Genomic DNA, 19,292 nt, shown 5'->3' with positions numbered 1-19,292 from the left:
CTGAAATCTTCAGCTTGGCAAAAACCCCAAGGCTGTAGAATTTGGCCTCTACTCATTTTGGGTCTTCTTTATTTGATGCCACGTGCTGAAGTGCTAACCATAACTTGGCAGGGGCTTTCCCCTCCCCCAGCATCTTCTGTTTGGTATAGACATTAGGAAATAAATTAACAAATTATGCGTGCTTTTTCTTTACAGAAAAAAAAAATCAGATACATTTCTGAATCATGAACCAAAGGTTTATAATAAAATATATATATATATGCAAACCTCTGCAGTGTACTGAGTTTAAATCAGCCCCATTATGTAAAGACCCTTGACTTAGAACACGAAGTCAAATGCAAAAAAAAAATAATGATTGTAACCAGAGCAAAAATCTGATTGAGTACAGCAGCGGACACTGCTAATTTGTAAGGTGTCCCACGGACAGCTGTAAAATCTGAAATCACCCCCCACAGCCTATAAATTTTTATTTTTGTATGTTAATAAGTGGAGGAATACTGCAAATAAACCCAGCTCAGTCCCTGTAAAAATTAAGTATTTCCCAGATTTAAAGTTATCTATTCAAGTGTAAAAGGAGGACTACTTATCTGGAGAAACTATGCAAACACCCCTTTATCTCCCCAGTTGCAAAAGTATGAACAGTGTGCAAGACCAGAAATCTTTACGAGCAAAGATTATCTTCTGCAATTTCATTCACACTTGTCTCTTTAAATTTTAAATATTCCATAATTTGGTTGGATTTTGTTGTTGCTGTTGTTGCTTAAATTTGTTCTCCTAAAGGGCCAGGTTTGTGGAGAACTTAGCAGAACTCATAGATAAACAACCTGGATACCGTTCTCACTCCCAAAAGATTTAGATTAATTTGGATACAGCTTTGACAAACATTAAATCTCTTCTTTAATGATGTTCCTCAAACAAAACAGTTAGCAAAATATCTGAATTTCCTTGTATAATGTCACATTTTAATGTAAACATCAAATAATGTACCAAAAGTTTTACCGGAAAAAAAAAATTAAAGCGGCACAATTCTTTATACCACTGGAGAAGGGGGGAAGAAAAAGCCAGATTACAAACATTTACACATGCATAGTGGAAAAAAAAAATTAAACAAACAAACAAAAAAGTATTTTACTAAATTCACGCAATTTTTTTTAAAATAGTTATTAAATCTACTAAGCACCAACATACCTAAAAATTTATTTTCAGCTTCATGATTCATTTAAAAAACCTATCAAATTAACTTTTCAAACAAGCTTATATTACTAGCTTGTCCAAAAATAAAATGTAGAGTTTTTTTGGGTTTTTTGTTTTTGTTTTTTTTTGTTGTAGTTTCTTTTTTTTTTGTGTGTTTTGTTTTTTTTTCTTCTGTTTTTTTGTTTGTTTTTTGTTTTTATTGTTTTTTTTTTCTTTTTAAGTATACCAATACTTTTTATCTGAATGCTTCCAAACAATGGCATAGGTGTCTGCAAAGAATGCCTTTACTTTACCCTACAGTGAATGGAAAATACAATACCACATCATACAGAATCTAAAACTAGAAAAGTCTGAGAATGCAGCATCCCTTCACAAAAAAGCTGATAAAACTGAAAGTATTTAGAAGATGCTGCATCTTTATTAAAAAAAAAAAAAAATTAAATGAATTTAAGCAGAAATAACATACATTTTTACATTAACTGGCCATTTCTGGTACAGAAACCCAGCATAGTATGCTAATGTTATTGAATAAATGTAAATGCTACTTACAATCTTTTTAAATACAATTTAGACAAACTTTTTTCTTTTTTTTTTTCTTTTTTCTTTTTTTTTCCCTCTTTTTTTTTTTTATTATTTTTTAAAGTTGTACAGGTAACCTCTCAGCTGCTAGTTTAATGCAACACATCATTAACATTACACAAATTAAAAAATGTGTGTTTTCCTACAGAAAGCTTCCAAAAAAACGACCCACGTCAAAAAATGCAAAATAATGGAATATAATTAAAAAAATTAGTTGCAAGTCTAGCAGCAAAGCAATTAGGTGAGGATATATTTACTAATATAAACAAAGGGAATATTTGCAGCTACAGGTGAAGCCCCAACTATCTTAGATCTACTGACACAAATAAAAATTAAATTCTCTCTAAAAAAAATAATCTGATTATTTAAAATAGGAGTAAAAGCCATTGCTACCTGATGAACTACCTAGGCTAAGTTCCTGAAACAAAGACAAAGGGTCGCTATTCTTTTTTGTCTGCTCAGGAGGAGGTTTGGGCTTTGGCGGAGCCCGCAGAGCACTTGCGTAGGACATGACAGGCTTGCTCCCACCAGCGTTCTGCTGGCTGTTACTGTTGGATTCGACAATCTGCTTGTTGGGCATGAGAGGTGGGAACTGGCCAAGATGTTGCAGCACGTTGTAGTTGAAGGAATTTGAGAGCTGTATGTTTTCAGCCTTCAGATGTTCCTCTGGGGGCTTGACCGTCTTCGGTGGAGCTGTGAAAGGAGAAAGCAGATTTTGTTTAAGTGAACAACTCCGAGTTTGGAAATCCATGTACAGGAACCTCAGAGGAAGCACTGAGCAACACTGAAACCATCTCTGCTGGTAACAGCCCCCTCTGCACCCCCAACTTTGTGTTCAGTCACCCTTTGTCCAAGAAAATTTCTGCTAAGTTATCTGGCTTTATTTCCAGCTACTGGATCTTATATTACCCTCGTCAGCAATGCTGAGAAGACTGACACTATTAAACATATTCTCCATGTGCGTGTACCTACGGAGGTAGTAACACTGAACCTGCAATTCTGCACAGGTGGATTCTGCAGATACACTAAAGGTAGGCTGCTTCAGAATGGGATATACCCCAATTTAAACACTATCCACTGAGACAGTACAAAGAGTATTTCATTCTTCTTGCCTTAGAGCGTAATAGGTGAAAATTAAAGTTTACAGCACCATATATAATTCATTCTCAAGCAGCAGCACAGATTTCTGAATGTTACTCAACTAATTATTGATATTTTTGTCTGAATGCAGTTCTAACTGATATGTTCTTGCCCTACATTTAACAACTTCTGTAACTATCAGGAAAATAAATTTACCTAAAACCATAGGTATAAAACTGCTTTCAAGTGAATTTCCTGAATCCTAATGAAGTATCTTAATTTTGTCTGGGGAATTCTGCTGTCTTACATAGCCAGAGAAACTATACTGAAATGCAGGTATACATTGTAGGTAAGATAGCCCAGGAGTTGAACAACACGTATATTTTGTAATTATTTCCATCTTCAAATCCGTAATGTTATTTTTGAAGTGCACATACAGGAATGTATGATCAAATGATTACATAAGTAGAAAAACATGATTATACAGTTCGGTTTCTCACTGGAAGAGTTGCACACACACTTGTTTCTGGTAAAGTACACAAAAATACCTTAGAAAAAATGATATGGAAGGAACATAAGCAAAACATTTTTACTAGGGATGCTATGATTCAAAAAAAAAAAAAAATAGAACACAAGCAAAGCAAAATAACTCCCCCAAAATAACTATAGCACTCAAGAGAAGACAACTAATGACAAGCATGGCTAGAGGCGAAAACTAAGTGTGGTAGAAGTGTCTAGCACAAGAAAAAAATATGAAGATAAACATATTGAATAAGAACTTAAATCACTTTCTTCCTATCAAGAGAAAGAACACTGCAAATCAAGCTCTCAAATTGCAATTTCGAAAAGTGCCTGCTTATAACAACACAGAGCAATTCACAGCAGCTCTCCTTGCACTCTCCATAAATCCAACGTGATGTAACTGAATACTTGTGCCACAGCCATTTCTGATGTACAGGGAATAAAAGCCCTTGAACTGTCTGGTGTCATGATTGCTCACTCCCAGGCAATGAATACCAGCACAGGACCTGTTCACAGCTTCTCCTTCTTGTGGATTTTTATTTCATGGATTAAAAAACAGTAACCAGAAACACTGAAGATACTCGTCATTAACCTTTAACACTATAAAACACATGTGAACTTCAAATATGATCATCATAGCCAGTAAGACATGTCTCCAATTCCAAAGCCTTTTTATCACTTTTTATTTTGTTTCTCTCCATTAAGTTGATCTGCACCGCAACTACCACCAGGGAAGCCATGTCTTCCACGGTAGAAGTTTAGACTTCATCACAGTAATGATGAGGTACTAGAATTTACCACAAAATACAGAGCTCCCTAATACAGTTTGTGTTGTTTCCCACCAGACCGTAACATCAACAAAGAATGTTATTGATTCTGGAGACACATAACGTGCAAATACATCTCACCAGTTACCTTAGATCCTTTTAGCAAAATCTCAGTTGCACTTGAAACCACTGTAAGAGAATATGTGGGTTAACTAGAACTTTTGTAGGAAGACTAAGAAACAGTATTGCATTTAGTGGATGAAATACTCAACCGTATTCTTTTTCAGACATCAGCAATGTACCAGAATAGGAACAAGACAGAAAATGAAAATAGGATTACTCTTAGGAAGCCTTTAACTACTAGAAGAATAAATACTTCAAAAATCTTTGCTTAAATTAGTTTCAAGACTTGAAGAAATGTCAGAAAACATTTTGGGAAAATGGACTAAAAATATATATATCCTTTCATTTAGACTTGCTCACTCCAGCCTTAGTAGTCTACTTACTGGAGCAGAGAGAGAAGCAGAGAAGCAAAGATCAAGTCTGTACCTACCTAACAACTCCCGGGGCGGAACTGCTCTGTTGGCTCCATTGCATGGAATGTTTGGGTACGGGGCAGATGAGGAAGAGTTTACCCACAACTCAGGTGATGAATAGTTGAAAGATGACTGGTTACTGTGGTCCTGAAGCTCTTTACACTGACCAAGACTCTCTTGAGGAGTGCTTAATTCTTCAGAACAAGCCTGGACTGAACTAGAGGAAATTCTTCTTTGGTACAACGGCCTGCCTGGTCCTCTTGGTTCATACTGCAAACACACAAAAAACAAAAACAAAACAAAAAAAAAGACCTTTTGCTCCTTTTATTCAACTGCATGTGGCAAATGCTATTTTTCCATCCATTTTTTTTCCATGCCATGTCTTACAAAAAAAGTATCCCTTGCATTTAGAAAAAAATACTAATACACTTCGAATTATACGTTGTATACTGCAGTCACTGATAATGTATTTTAACCATACGAAACAGACGCAGGATTTTAAAGGATGCATAAGGAGCTTCAACTAAGATTTTTATCAACCTTTATATCTTACACTCCTACATGGGAAATGAATCATATAGAGAGAAGAAGGATACCCAGCATTTACAAATGATATAAAGGAAGTACAGAAACATACAAGAGCAAGAGAAAATGATCAATTACAATGTACAGAGGAAAAAATGGCTTTTAGTTTCCAGAGGGCAAATTAATGATATCAAGATTAGGCCAATCACAATACATTTGTCTACTGAATTTTGCATATACACACACAGAATGAATGCTCGGGACAAGCGTATGTCTTCAAGAGAAATAATGCAAAGAATTTTATCTGAAACCATAAAAATTACTTGCTTCCAAGATCCTGTAGATCATGTAAATGAAAATGGTAGAAATTCCATTAACCTGTTGGCTTCAAGATTTAAAGACTTTTCAGGATTCAAACCAAGTCCATTGTATTAGTTTATTTAATAAAAAAGCTTGGTAAGGATACCAAAGGTCACGACATCTCTCCTGAAACCTGCCTCATATGAGGGATCTCTGTTACCAATATACCGAAAACTGCATTTTGATTTCTTTATGCAATTCAGTCCTATCTGCTAGCTGAAGGAGCTCTCCTGGAACCTTTACAAGCAAGTCTCTGTCTTGTAACGTTTTTACTGCATTTTGCATTTCTGTCACACATTTTGAAAAGAAGAAGTAATGAGAACTAAAATGAATTTGCACTAATTACATAAAGACTCACTCTATTTGTCTTCAGATAGCAGGAGCCGTCACAAACTCTGTAGGAATATTTATTAGTTTATTACTGCTGAAGAGCCATTGTTCTTACATCCCGCTGTACTGACGGCATTAAATGTTGTCACAAAGTATTAGATTTTATACAAGGTGGTATGGCTTAATGGACTGAGACAAAGAATTTCTAAATGCCTATAAAAGCAAATCTTACTACAGCTCTAGCTGGGCCTGAGGATTCCATTAACCTCTCTAGATCTGCAGAATACAAAAATTTGTAAAAATGCACTGGCATTCAATTTTAGTTATTTTGCTCAGGCACATAAAATCTAAGATCTTTTCTACTTTCAGAAGTTAAAAGGCAATGAAACATGCATCATGTGGGATAGTAACGAACACGTATCATAGATACTCTAAAAACTTTGACATAAACATATCACAGGACATGCCACTTAACTTTATGTGCACATATTTCATCACATGCAGTCCGTGCAAGATTATCTGAGAATATTAATTCTGCCAGTCCTGTAATACAGCCAGCTCCAGCATATTCCATATCTGCATATCATACACTCCTCAGCACTCCAAATTCCAACGGGGAATTAAAAACCCCTGTTCAAAACATGACCTGTCATGGCTCTATGTGCTCACATAGTCTACATCCCATTACACTACCTTCCCTAGAGTCCAGAATAAAAAAGATTGACAGAGACAGAGCCACCTCATGGGTGGCAGGGTTTGTGCTATACCCAGATTCATGCTACACAGCTGGGTATCTCTGTGCTGGTATGCAACACTGAGCCCCCAAAATACACAGAATGGCTTACACAGCATTAGCTCAGGCCAGGTGGGATTTACTACACAAGGTTTCATACCATGCTTAAACAACCATTCTGCTTCTGGTCTCAGGTTGGTATGACAACTAACTCAAACACATTCAGTTCAACACTGAGTCAACTGACTGGCTGATTCATGCTGACCTTCCAGAGAGTCATCTCATGGGTCTCCACCTGAGGTGTGGTTAATTTGCACTCCAGACAAATGATTTGCACATAATTGAGCAATGACTGAAAAAAACTCTGAATAATATTCAAAAAGCCAAGACCTCCCATTTAGTAGAGAAAACGTTAGTCCTGTAGTGATGAGAACCACAAATACACCCAGGGTGAACACAGAAGACTTGCAGGAAAATTCTATCTCAAAGAAATCCCCAGTGTGAGCTTTTAATATGTGAGGCATTTTGCATTCATGACCACTTCAAAATATAATTTCATATTAAAATGACACGACAATTGCATAAGCAGACAAAAATGCCTACCTCTTCTAAGCTGTGGAGCGAAGAAGCAGATACTGCTCGAGATGTGAGTGGATGAAATGGCTCCTGACCAACTGCATGCTGATGATTCTGTATTTGTATAAAAGGGTTTTGCTGGGACCTATGGGGCAATGGAGGTATACCATAATGAAAGCCCTGCCCCATTAGGTGATTCTGCTGTAGGTTAGCATAAGTCCACGATCCATCAGGTTGCAGGTATTTCAAGGGAGATGGGGTTATATGTTCAGATGGCATTGAGAAAGGGGGATTGTATATTTGGGGTAAATGTTGCTGAAATGCTGGGTTATTGGGTATTTCAATGTCTCTGTTGTTTTCAGTGAAGTTAGGAAAGTGACCACTGTGATTAGAGTTGCAGGAAGGAGAAGGGAGTGCTGGTGGGCTTCTGGGCTGAACTTGTCTGTATTGCAACAGTCTTGACTGAGGGGGTGGCATTTCAGCTAAGTCCCGACTTTCACTTTGATCACGGTGTGACAGTTCTCTGAGCAAATCCTGGAATCTGTATTGACAGAATAAATGTATCAAGAAAAAGAAAAAAAAGTTTTTCTAAAATCCCACTCTTTTTGCAGTTGAGAAAACTCAAAGCACAAACCACTGGATTTAAATATACTCATCTTTGAGCCTGCTGACCCTAACTTCAAAAGATGTGACTGTGAGCAATCAGAAATTAGGCACAAGAGGATTAACTGGATGAAATACCTACCTGAATCATTTCAAAGTTTTAATAACTCTTGAGATTTCCTTTTCAGTCAGAAGAATCAAGTTTTTGTTATCTCTTAAGAGACAACCAAAGTAAGGATTTCCTGCTTTATTATACAAAACACTTCCCACAGTTAAATCAAATTTTAACCCCTTAAAAGCTAAAAACCAGAACAATCAGGGATTCCCCTCACGTGTACAATACATTTCCAAACTTCTTCAGAAGGAAGGGAGTATACAATTCAGCACTTTACGGAGTCAGATAAGAGAGCATTTAGAGGCTTTACCATGGCTATAACAAACCAGATGGAAAATAAAGCATAGTGGGAGATGACAGTAAACAGAGGCAATTTTAAAATCTGGCCTTTACAATACACATGATTAAAGCTGATGGCCACAAGAACTATTTTTCTGTTTATGTTCAACAGCTTTCTTTCTTGGCCCCTAATGCTCCATCTCAAGAATAAGCATATTTTTAAATTTGCCTTTAAAATAAAAGGCTTTTTAAAAAGGAAGAAAAGTTTGGATTTGACTGGGGAGCAGCGTTGTGGGCAGGGGGGTTGGTTTTTTCAAGCACAGAAATCTGCCTTTTATGACTAATTCAATTTGAAGAATTTACTACTTAATAGGCCTTAACTACACTCAGATACCATCTTTATAAGCACAAGGTTGTTACTCTCCTTCCATTACTTATTCCATAAATACAGCACTGAGATACTCCATAAATGTATTTTTTCACTACAGCTTTACTACCCAATAAACAGAATAAAGCATAACACATAGTAAAAGCATAGCTGTAAGTCAGCCTGCCAACTATTTTAACCTTCATAATAACAGCAGCAAAATGCAATACCTTTTAGTGCCTTGTACTTGGATCACAGTGTTACAGATAGGTGCCCACTGCTCAATTTTATACAAGCTCTGATGACTCAGTAAACAAATACCTTGAATATGTTGCCTCTGTTTCATCTTCTGTATTACTGGCAAGTTTCCAGTTTGCCCTAACTTGCTGCTGTTGATGCAATCCAATTGGTTGCTGAGGAAGATGTGGTAGATGAGGATGGTGATGGTGTTGATATGGAATAGTGCCTTGACTGAGATAGGCATTATGTTCATTCCATTGCTGTAACCTGGCTTGTTGCTGCTGCCTTATTGTTTCCAAAGCTACATTTCCATGCATACGATCTATAAAAATAGTTTTAAAAAAAAATTTATCTAATGTCCCTTTTAAAAAAAAAATCTTTATGTCAGAAAAAAAATACTTTTTATACAGTATATTCCAGGGCCTATTATCTACTAACTGCATTGCAGTGTATAACCTGGTTATTTAAATTATACGGAAAATCATATAAACATGAATTTTTCTAATAAAGTGCTGAATATTCAAACATGCCTTAAGCAGCAAATTATGCTCAATGACATTACTTATGGAAACTAACCCAACAATGACCCAATTCAGAGCAATATGCCTGGAAAGGTAAATACCTCCTTCATTTTCACTTCAATGTAGTTATAACTGAACACTGAATTTAAATAAAGAAAAAGTCACCTACCTAAAGTGTCCCCTAAGGGCATTCCTGATGGATTCTCTTCAATGAAGTTGTTCAAGTGGGTTGGCAGAACAGGGTTGTGCTGTGCAATAGGCCTCAAAGGATTACTGACTTCTTGTAACATAGGTGGGGGGTGTTGTTCTGAAATCACAGCATCTACAGCAGGAGAATGTGGTCGGTGGGGAATTGGGTTATTAAAAAAAGATTGGCTGGGGCCTGCCTGGTAAGCAGGGGAAAGCTGCGAAGGTTGTGGAGGCTGTTGATTCAAATGATTATGCTGCTGAACTACCTGGCTTTGCTGGGGTGGCATTTGGTTTTGTTGTTCAGGCAAATGATTTTGTTGTTGACTTAAAAGGTTTTGCTGCTGTTGCAGAGGATATGGCTGCCTTGGTATCTGTGACAGGTGCTGGAAGTGGCGATTGGGAACTGCATACTGTGAGTGGGGTGGGGTGAGATGTAGATTCAGCTGCCTGGGGTTAAGATTATCTTTGCGATGAAATTTAGCATTAGGGTAAGCAACATTGGAACGTGACTCCGGGCTTCTATTCTGAGAATTTGTGTCTAAGTCAACCTAGAAAAAGAGAATGGAAAATTTACCTACAGAATTTCAAGAATTAATAAATTCATTAATTCATTTAACAATAAATAAAGTCTATAAAGCTTCTACAAAATGTGTGCCATTCCTCCCCTGCCCCCCATCATAATATATCACAGAACTACTATTTTCTTTAAGAACAAATATAGTCTTCACTATATACTGGACATATACTCAGGAATAAATTTGTTTTAATTCCTTAACAGTCACTACATGAATTTGAATTCTTCTCCCCTCTTGAAAGAAGGTTAAGTAATTCTACTGTCACTATTCTACTTAGCAAATAATAAAAAATAAAAAAAAGAAAAAAGCATATGAAGAGGTCCAAAAGAGATGGACAGCATCTCATCTCAAAAACAAACAAACAAAACAAAACAAAAAACAGAATAGTACCTTGAGAAGAAGGGATATTAAAAGAACAATGCAAACCAACCTGCTTCGATTCTACGGGTTTCTTCTCAGGTGTTCGAATTTTACTGATTTCGGGTCCAACAGTGGTTTCACTTTTACCTAAAAATATGTAAGAAATTTATTAACTAGTTATAATGGAATAATGATATTTTTTGTTTGTTGTTTTTTTCCAGACACAGGAAACTTTACAGTTACTAGTACCATAGAAATGTAATACCCAAATTAATTGTAATTAAAATAAATGTCATTTACCCAAATAATTCTTTTCCTCTAATCTCTGCACTTTGTTCATTAATCATCAATAAGTATTTCTTCCCAACTTAACTACTGCTGTTGTTATTTGAAGTTATCACTGAAGTGCAGAACATAAACACAACTAATATATATCCCTTCCTTCCCCCTTGTTCTGATTACTTCCTCATCCGAATACTACAATATTTGAGTTATTCTATTCGTACTGGCAAAACCCAGGCTATTCCCTCAACTCCGTATATCCTTCAATTCTATTTAAAAGAGAGAAATAAAGAAAAAAAATCCTTTTCCACTATACTCTACTTAAGCTACAAACTTACTCAAAATGAAACCAACTTACAATGGAATTTCAGCAACTCACCATTTCGACTTTGTTCATGTTGCTCCTTGTCTGGATGCTGAAGCTGCTGCTGTTGTCCTATGCTAACTGGTGAATGATGTCCCAGGCCGTAAGGTATAGGAGACCCACGCCCATGTGCCTGTAACAGGTTCATATTATATGCCATAGCTGCTTGATGAGTAATGATTCGAGGGTCAACTGCAAACCTACCCTGATACCCCGTCCATGGTACCTACATAATTTAAAAAAAAAAAAAAAAAAAAAAAAATGCAACCTGGTAAGGTACGTTAAAGGAAGTAAGAGAATAAGCACGTTGATAATGACATCAGTAAGAACCAGCTTTCTGTGCATCAGATGACCTGGCACACTAACACAGCTACAGGTACTATTGAAAGGGATAGCAAGAATGTAGGCCTAGCAGCAAGGAGCAAAGAGCAAAGACTTTGGAAGACTATTTTTGGCAAGTGTTCTTGTGCTGAAACCCATTCCAGTTTCAGTGGTGCCAAGATTAGGTGTGCAAAGATTGGTGTACAAATTATATTTTAATAAATTTGACATCTGTTTCTTAATAAATAGAAGTGGGTGAAGCTATAGAAAATAAAGTCCTGTCTCCTAGTAGTTGAAGAGAGATTAGGCTACGTGTTAGGGTGAAAACAGAAATGAACCCCCCTAACTTGAGGAATTTCTTATGGTCCTTTTATCACCCAGTTTTGTAAACTTGTAACACAAAATGAGTGGGCATACTATACCTCTGCACCCACAAGACACTTAGTGAAGTTAGCTGGACTACTGGCAGAACCGACTATCCGCATGTTAAGAATTACAGGGCCACTCCAGAGTGTCTACTCTACATGTGATAACGTGCATTGCAGATTGTCTTCCTATTTATTTGAAGTAAAATCCACCTCCTGAAAGCATGTAAAAGAAGTCAGGAATCTTTACAACATTTTAAATTCACTGCAAATTCAATGCAAAGGAAGACAGCTCTGGATCAACTCAGTTCAATCTTGCCCTGTAGGGAATTTATTAAAAGAAGGCAAATATATGAATAAGAGGAGAGTGCTGGGAAAGGAATCGCCAACACTCAGGCTGACAAAGCATCCTTTACTGATGACAGCAGGCAACCTCCTCATGTTTTACACCAGTATGGAAACTGACTTAAACAATGCAAAGAGATCGTTTTATCTTCTCTGAACTAAATGCATTTTACTTCGGTCCCTACTTATTTTAAAATGTAACAACTTCCGTGCAATTCTTTTTTTAAATTTCTATTTGCCATCAAAGTATGCACTTTGAACTTTAGCTTTAGGCTGCCGTTGCATCTGTGCAATCTCAAATCACCTCCAATAAATTTATTTTCAAAAGCAGCTGTCTCATTAGTACCTCAGTTTTCCAACTTAATTATTTAAAAGTCCATCCTCAGGGAAAGTGAGCTAACAAAACTTATTCCTAATACATTTCTTCTGGTTGGAAATAAATAAAGATATATTAAGCTTAGGACAATAAAACAAAAATTTCAAGTTATCTTGGCTTGATATTAATATAATGTGAGCAAGCATAACAACAATAAAGCTGCTGGCCTTCTCATTCCATTTAATTTTATCCATCAAATGTAGATTTCTAGTAAGCTAAGAAAAAGGAAAATTACTTGACCTAGAGAAGAAAATCAAATCTATAGCTTCCAGTTGATCCAAAACTTACAAGCAAAACTAGAGTTCCTACAGCAAGTCCCCTGTATGGGAGCCATAACCTATATTTCAGTAGAGGATGCAAGTAATTATTAAAAAAAACTAATGAGGTGTATGCAAATGCTTAGGAATGGCATTAAGCACATATGCATGGCAAGTTCCATCTCCTTCCTACAGACAATACAGATGTTCCTCCACAACATCACTTCTGAAGCTTTTGTTCTTTCCTCCCCATTTTCCACCTAGAACGTGGCTGTAAAGGTTAGAATTAAATCAGAGAGTGCTTCTTTAATTCACATAAGCTTTGCTGGGTTAGTTTTATACATAATGCAAAATTCCATACGAAATGTAACTCAAGAGACCTGATTAGGGATCTTCACTGTGTTCTCATATGCCATAAAGAAAGGGATTGGAAACGAAACAGGTTCACTATGAAGTTCTGGAAGGGGAAAACATCCCAGCATGCTTATTTTTCTTATCACTGCACTTCAGACACCTTGCACTGCAGACATCCAAAGCTGGTGATTTAAACTGTATAAAGCCAATAAAGAAAAACAAGCTCTGTCTAAATCGCCTACGTCTCTACAATGATTAAGAACTGGACTAGGCAATTAATTCACACGCAGGTATCTGAAGTTAGATGAGAGATCCCACTGGTGTGTCTATGCCTGGAGCTGAAAAAAATACACTAAATGGCATTAACATGAAATTGCTTTTAGGCTGCCTGGAGTTATTTGTGGAAACGACATTTTTAAGTCCTCCTTTTCTGGTGGTCCTTGGTAGAATCAGTCACAGAAACAGCTAAGAACAAACAACTGAAGTGAAATATTGGAACAATCAGCAAAATATTCAATAACTGATATTCAATAGTTTGATTTGTTTTACATGCAATAAATGGGGAAGGAATAAAAGGAATGAATTCTTACAGGCAAAGGCACAGACATGACCATGTTTCCTCCATAGACAGCAGGTACATATAGAATACTTGTCCCAGTGTGTGGATCTATCCTTTGAACAGGACTTGGAGATTTCCCCAGGTTGGGGTGAGGTCCCAGAGGAGGAGGGGGAGGAGTATATGCTCGGATAGGATTTCCTATTAGGACAGAAGGATTGGGCTGAACTGAAAAAAGAAAAAAAAGAGAATGAGGTCTATTACTTTCTTTTTTCATCCTAATAGCATCTATCTTTATAAAGCATACTGGCAACATTAACAGGATAGGTCTGATATACTGAGAAAAAGCATTAATCATATATCAAAACCTGTGAACAATTTCAGAAATTTGAAGAGGCAGAAAGTATGAGTTGAGATATAGAAAACAGTTCGCTGGTAACTGCACTGAAGAATGTCCCAAACCAATTAAACATGCTGACAGGAAGAGAAGCCGTTAAACACTGCATCAAACCATCATCCTCCTTTCTTTAACAGGGAAGACAAGCTTTAGATTAATGCTGTTTTAAATTAATAACAAAATTCTTAAGCTGTTGCATGCTATCTCACAAAAAAGTGCACTCAGTAATATATTGGACTGTCATATATCCAGATAAGTTCAAAATATATCATATAACACTGCATGCAATAGAATGTCCTAACTCTTAAAGTGCAAATACGCCAGTACAGCATTTTACATCAGGTATGTCAAACAGCTATTTTTTAAACAGTCCAATGTCTATACTGTGATAAAGCTATAAAGTCAATGCACACAATACCTGTAAAGGAACAGCCTTGGAAATACCTAATGTTCACTTAACAGTCTTATAGTCTGTTTCCCAAGAGCACACAAGAGGTAAATGGCTTTCAAACAGAGTAGACCAGATACTCTATTCATGTCAAATTACTATCAACTTGACTGAAGCCAAATCAGTGTGAGCTAGAGAAATTCCTTCAGTAGCAGCAGATACTTACCAATTCCATCGGGTGGGAAATGGTCGTTCTGGTTATGAAGATGGACTTTGCCCTTAAAAGAGGAAAAATGATAATAGTAATGCTTTGCAGACTTCACATAAAACAAAGCAATGTTTATTATTTCAAGTGAATTTCATAATTGAATCAAATACAAGATAGTTTTAAAGAAATGAGCTGAACATTTTATTCTTATACGTTCAATTGTACAGTTCCATCATCTGACTATGAATTCTCAAACTTGAATACTAAATGCCAATAATTCAATTAACCAGTGAGTCATCACCAATGCCTCTGGGGATGCTCGCTTCCAAGGCCTGTCTTCAGATGCAAGGAGAGTTACCATGAGCTTCTTTGGGTTTCGTTTCTCATTATTTTATCTCCTGCTGTTCCACTTTTTTCAGGAGCAGCACCCAGTGCTAACGTAACCCTCAGCACTCCTCTTCAGTGGCAGCAATTAATGGAAATGTCTATTTTCTTCTCCAGGTTCCAGCTCAAGAACCTTGGAGACTAAGCAGCTGCCACCAGTTTTATGCAGTTGCTCACCCAAGCTCCTTAGAAATCACCTCCCTACCCTGTATCACACCACCTACTTCTAAATCTTTACCCCTTAGTTATTGCACTCCAAAATTGCAATATGGAACCAGAGCACTCCAGGGAATTAATCTATTTTCCCCTGGTGAATTGTACATTAGAAAAGGAGGTTAAGAGAACCGAGTTACCCCTCCTGAGTTCATGAGTTTACAGCATCAACTAAGTAGTTAATATTCATAAAATGTGAGCACAGTCTAATGCCAGTATGTTATTAAGTATTTTGCAGAAGAGGAATATTGTACTTAATTTGGACCTATATAATTTCACAAATTTAAAATAAATGTAAAAAGCCTTTGATGCTGCAAAACTTTTCATGCCCAGGAGATAGTTTTGGGCAGTTTTCCAGCAGTCTGAGCAAATTAGTCAGGATACCAAGACAGGTTGTTTGACAATGTTGACTCATGCATAAACTAGATTAAAGAACTAGTGTCTGAATCCCCCTTCTCCCTCCCTTGTATAAGAGAATTATTCAAAAATAAATTAATAATTACTTTTCATTACATTACAGTACTTAAATCTGAATCTTGTTCTCTTTACTGAATAGGCAAATTGAAACAAAACTTGGAGAAGCTACATTCCTTAACGATCACTCATGATTAATACAAAGCATTTCTGTATCTGTTTTGTCAGTTAGCATGAAGCTCGATGCACAGAAGCATACCAAATCTCTGTTCTACCTAACATACTTGTAATTTATAGGTGCTTTATATATTTTTAAAAGCAAAATAGTGAATAACAAATTCAAAAGAATTGCTGTCCTGTTAAACAGGAGCCTCAGCATGTAACCATATCAGATTTTCAAATGCAAACGAACTGGGACCATTTTTGTGTTGGAGAAGGGAGGTGCTGGCTTTGCCTTTTCCCCTTTTTTCTTTTAATAGTTCTGATGCCTTAATGACTTTACGATAATTAGTTAAAAACTTAATTGTTATCCGTAACTGTTAAAGGCACCTGGAGGAAAACCACACTCAGGTTTCGGTACCTAACTCCAGGCAGTTAATCCCCCCTTACTCAACGGACAGGAATAGGGAGCATTCTCCAGAGACTTAACCAGACCTGTGGTCCTCACTGACGATGCATCCTGATTAAGTGCTCAAATCCAGGCCAAAAAGCTGGAACATAGGCAGTGAGCGGGAGTAGGCAGAGCTGTGAAATTCAGAGCCTCATTTTCTGTATGCTGAGTACCCTGCAGGAAGCTCCGCGTTCTGAAAACTTGGTTTCCACATCATCACCTTTTATTAAAGGCTGTGCCTGTCCAATTCTGCTATTCTTTCTGCACTTCCACCATCCCTGGCCAAGCCACACAAATGTGGCCGAAGGCAGATGCTCTCCCAGGCGCTGGGGCCATGCAGCACACTGCCCAGAACTGCCAGCTCCATCCTAGCTGCCTGGCTCTCTGTGACAGGACTGAAACTTGTTTTCTTCTTTAAACAGAAGTTTTTAATAACCTTAATTTATTTTTTTTTAAATCCTTAAAAAATATAAAGAGCAGTTCTGCTGAATATGAATGTGCCATTTTTACAAAACTACGTTTCACTGCCTGTATAAAACAAGATCCGAAATGCACGAATGTCCATAAACTCAGCACAAAACAGTGTGTGATACACTGTTCTCATTTTTCAGTACAAAATACATCAGCACTAGGATTTTAGCCTTTTAACTTTTTATATTAAATACTGTACTTGGGAGGCCCAAAGCAAGCTAAGCTACCTATCTGCTTTTAAAACTTCAGCAAAGGGAAATGTATCACTTATCACAGCCCCTTTCTGTATACATTTGAGTATTACATGCAGACTTTATGTCTGCTTCTGTACATGCTAGCTGTCAGTTGTATTTAGAGGAAAGAGATTTCATTATAGTTATATAGATGGTTAAAACACTTCAGTTAAAACTGAAAATACAGTGCTGGCAGTTTCAAAGTGGGCCTTCTGATTTCTATTGCATATGTGTTTAGTTTACTAACAAACTGGAAGAAAAAAAACAGTCTATTCTTAGGACTCCCACTTTTTTTTTTCTTTTTAAATGCATTATATCTGCATTTTCAAATGCTTCTCTTCTAATTTACGGAATAAAAATGTATCAATACAGTGATTATTTTAAAAAAGTCTTCAAGAGAAGTAAGACAGTAGCAATGACTGTTTAAAGACAATTTTTTAATTTATGGTTTTCTGTAAGTGTAGTGTTTTGACACATTGCTAGATGCTTTAGAAATCTGGTGTTTGTTTCTGAAAGTAATGCATCTAGATGAAGAAACCAAACGTTATCGCTTACAAAATCTCTTTTTGGACAGACTGCCAAAGGGAAGGCTTCCTATTTTGTATTGTTAATGTTGGGAGGGGTTGTTTGTTTAGTTTGGTTGTTTATTTTTAAGTGGTAAAAATGTCATTTCAGTTATATAGCCTGCAACAAAAATGCAAAGCTATGGAAAACATTTACATTTCTTCTTTCATGTACAACAGAATTCATCATAGAAGTTGACAACCTGCATTTTACCTGCATCTCTAAACGCAATTTAATTAATTGTAACTCAAACAATTTTGAAATAAACTACAAAGAACTATTTAAAATAATTAATTGCTGAGATACCACAGAACAGCTCTAAAAATTCAGTGTTATTTTTTATCATCTTAAGGAAGCAAGGACTGTATTTTCATCACTTCTTCACCTACTTTTATGAAAAGAGATGAGAAAATTATCACTGTACAGTAACTGCACCTATCTGCTCTCTTGATGCTGGTGAGATTTGGCCTTCTGAAGGACATTGTCACTGAGATAATCTAGGCATCATACTGTATGACTATGTATTTTAAATGAAATCAAAGTTATCTTACATAAGCCCATAAATTGTATGTGTAATTTTTAGATCAAATCTTTTGCAGATCTTATTTTGTTGTTTCCTTCTACTCCCTGGCACTCTTACAGCAACCTGCTGTTTCCTGGGGGTACAATCACCAGAAGCTACTTGGGATAGGGATTGTCTCCAATTCCAAGGTTTCATCTAGCTTCTCTAACCACTGAGGCTAAGACTGATGACTGAAGTTCATCACAGTCTTTGAAACACAGTCAATGAACAGGCCAAAGTGACCCAATGCATATACATGTATATTAGTAAGGGATCAAGGCTTTACCAACCCCAAGTTGCTGCCAAATGAAGTCAAGAGCCCTCACTTGAAACTGCCGAGCATCCCCGCAGAATTTGCATTTATATCTGATTGCACTGATGCCATTTTAAAATAACAGCTTGTCCCATAAACTTTTCACGTCGTTTCTCAATAGGCATTTCTACATCCACTTCCACTTCCTTACAAAGTTCATCATCACTGAAACTTTACCTTTGGTGGCGACTGCTGCTGCTTGGTGGTATTCGCTGAATGTTGGTGCCGAAGAGCTCGGGGAATAAACTCAGGAGCCAGTGGGTTCAACACATAGGTTTTCTTTAACTCCAAAGCTTCCAACTGAGCTTTGATCTGTTCAAATGTGATACCGTGGAGACTTTCATTCTCATGACATAGGGCAATAAACCTTTCCCAAAATTTCCTATGGAAACAATTTTTAGAAACAATAAAAAGGAGTAAGACTCAATGGCTGCCGTTAAAATTAAAATTGATTTTATATAACCAAGTCAATTTTTATCTTTCCTGCATGCTCCTTTTACACACCAGCCATCAATCCTGCAACTTGATCCATTCATCTGTACCCCAGAACATAATGCAAAGCTCCTTAGTCACTTAATGGACGTACGGGTCTGTCCGTGCAAATCAGATTGCAGCACTGGGTCTATACCACATTTAATATTAACATCGGGGACATATCTTAACTTGGAATTTCTCCCTGAAAGACCAAATATTAGTAAATACTATGCTTCAAATTCTGGAAAGCATCTGATTTACAGAATTTATTAAAGCTCAAAGAGTCACTGGCATGGTACAGGTTTCCAGCCCCAGAAGATTCTATGAATGTAGGCAGATCACTCAGTTCCAGTGTCACAAATACCAGGTTGCTACATACCCTCCTCAGAA

At 36.8% G+C, this 19,292-nt stretch overlaps 1 protein-coding gene across 4 annotated transcripts in view; it reads right to left on the bottom strand.

Annotated features, from left to right (window-relative positions):
• Positions 1 to 1,935: 1,935 nt before the first annotated feature.
• The window catches only part of HELZ (helicase with zinc finger), an 82,886-nt gene continuing 65,529 nt past the window's right edge, over positions 1,936 to 19,292 (bottom strand). For all 4 annotated transcript variants that reach the window (XM_032199523.1, XM_032199519.1, XM_032199522.1 and 1 more), the window contains 10 exons: positions 18,606 to 18,810; positions 14,683 to 14,734; positions 13,706 to 13,899; positions 11,113 to 11,323; positions 10,522 to 10,598; positions 9,497 to 10,064; positions 8,888 to 9,128; positions 7,230 to 7,743; positions 4,696 to 4,948; positions 1,936 to 2,466 (listed from right to left, as the gene is read on the bottom strand). In XM_032199523.1, the coding sequence (XP_032055414.1) occupies positions 2,135 to 2,466; positions 4,696 to 4,948; positions 7,230 to 7,743; positions 8,888 to 9,128; positions 9,497 to 10,064; positions 10,522 to 10,598; positions 11,113 to 11,323; positions 13,706 to 13,899; positions 14,683 to 14,734; positions 18,606 to 18,810 (2,647 nt within the window). In that variant the 3' untranslated portion in view covers positions 1,936 to 2,134. The remainder of the gene's footprint in view (positions 2,467 to 4,695; positions 4,949 to 7,229; positions 7,744 to 8,887; positions 9,129 to 9,496; positions 10,065 to 10,521; positions 10,599 to 11,112; positions 11,324 to 13,705; positions 13,900 to 14,682; positions 14,735 to 18,605; positions 18,811 to 19,292) is intronic.

The sequence above is a fragment of the Aythya fuligula genome, chromosome 18 (genome assembly GCF_009819795.1).
Source record: "Aythya fuligula isolate bAytFul2 chromosome 18, bAytFul2.pri, whole genome shotgun sequence".
NCBI classification, from domain to species: domain Eukaryota; kingdom Metazoa; phylum Chordata; class Aves; order Anseriformes; family Anatidae; genus Aythya; species Aythya fuligula.
Note: the sequence above shows the minus strand (reverse complement) of the source record. Positions and strands in the feature narration are given on the sequence as shown.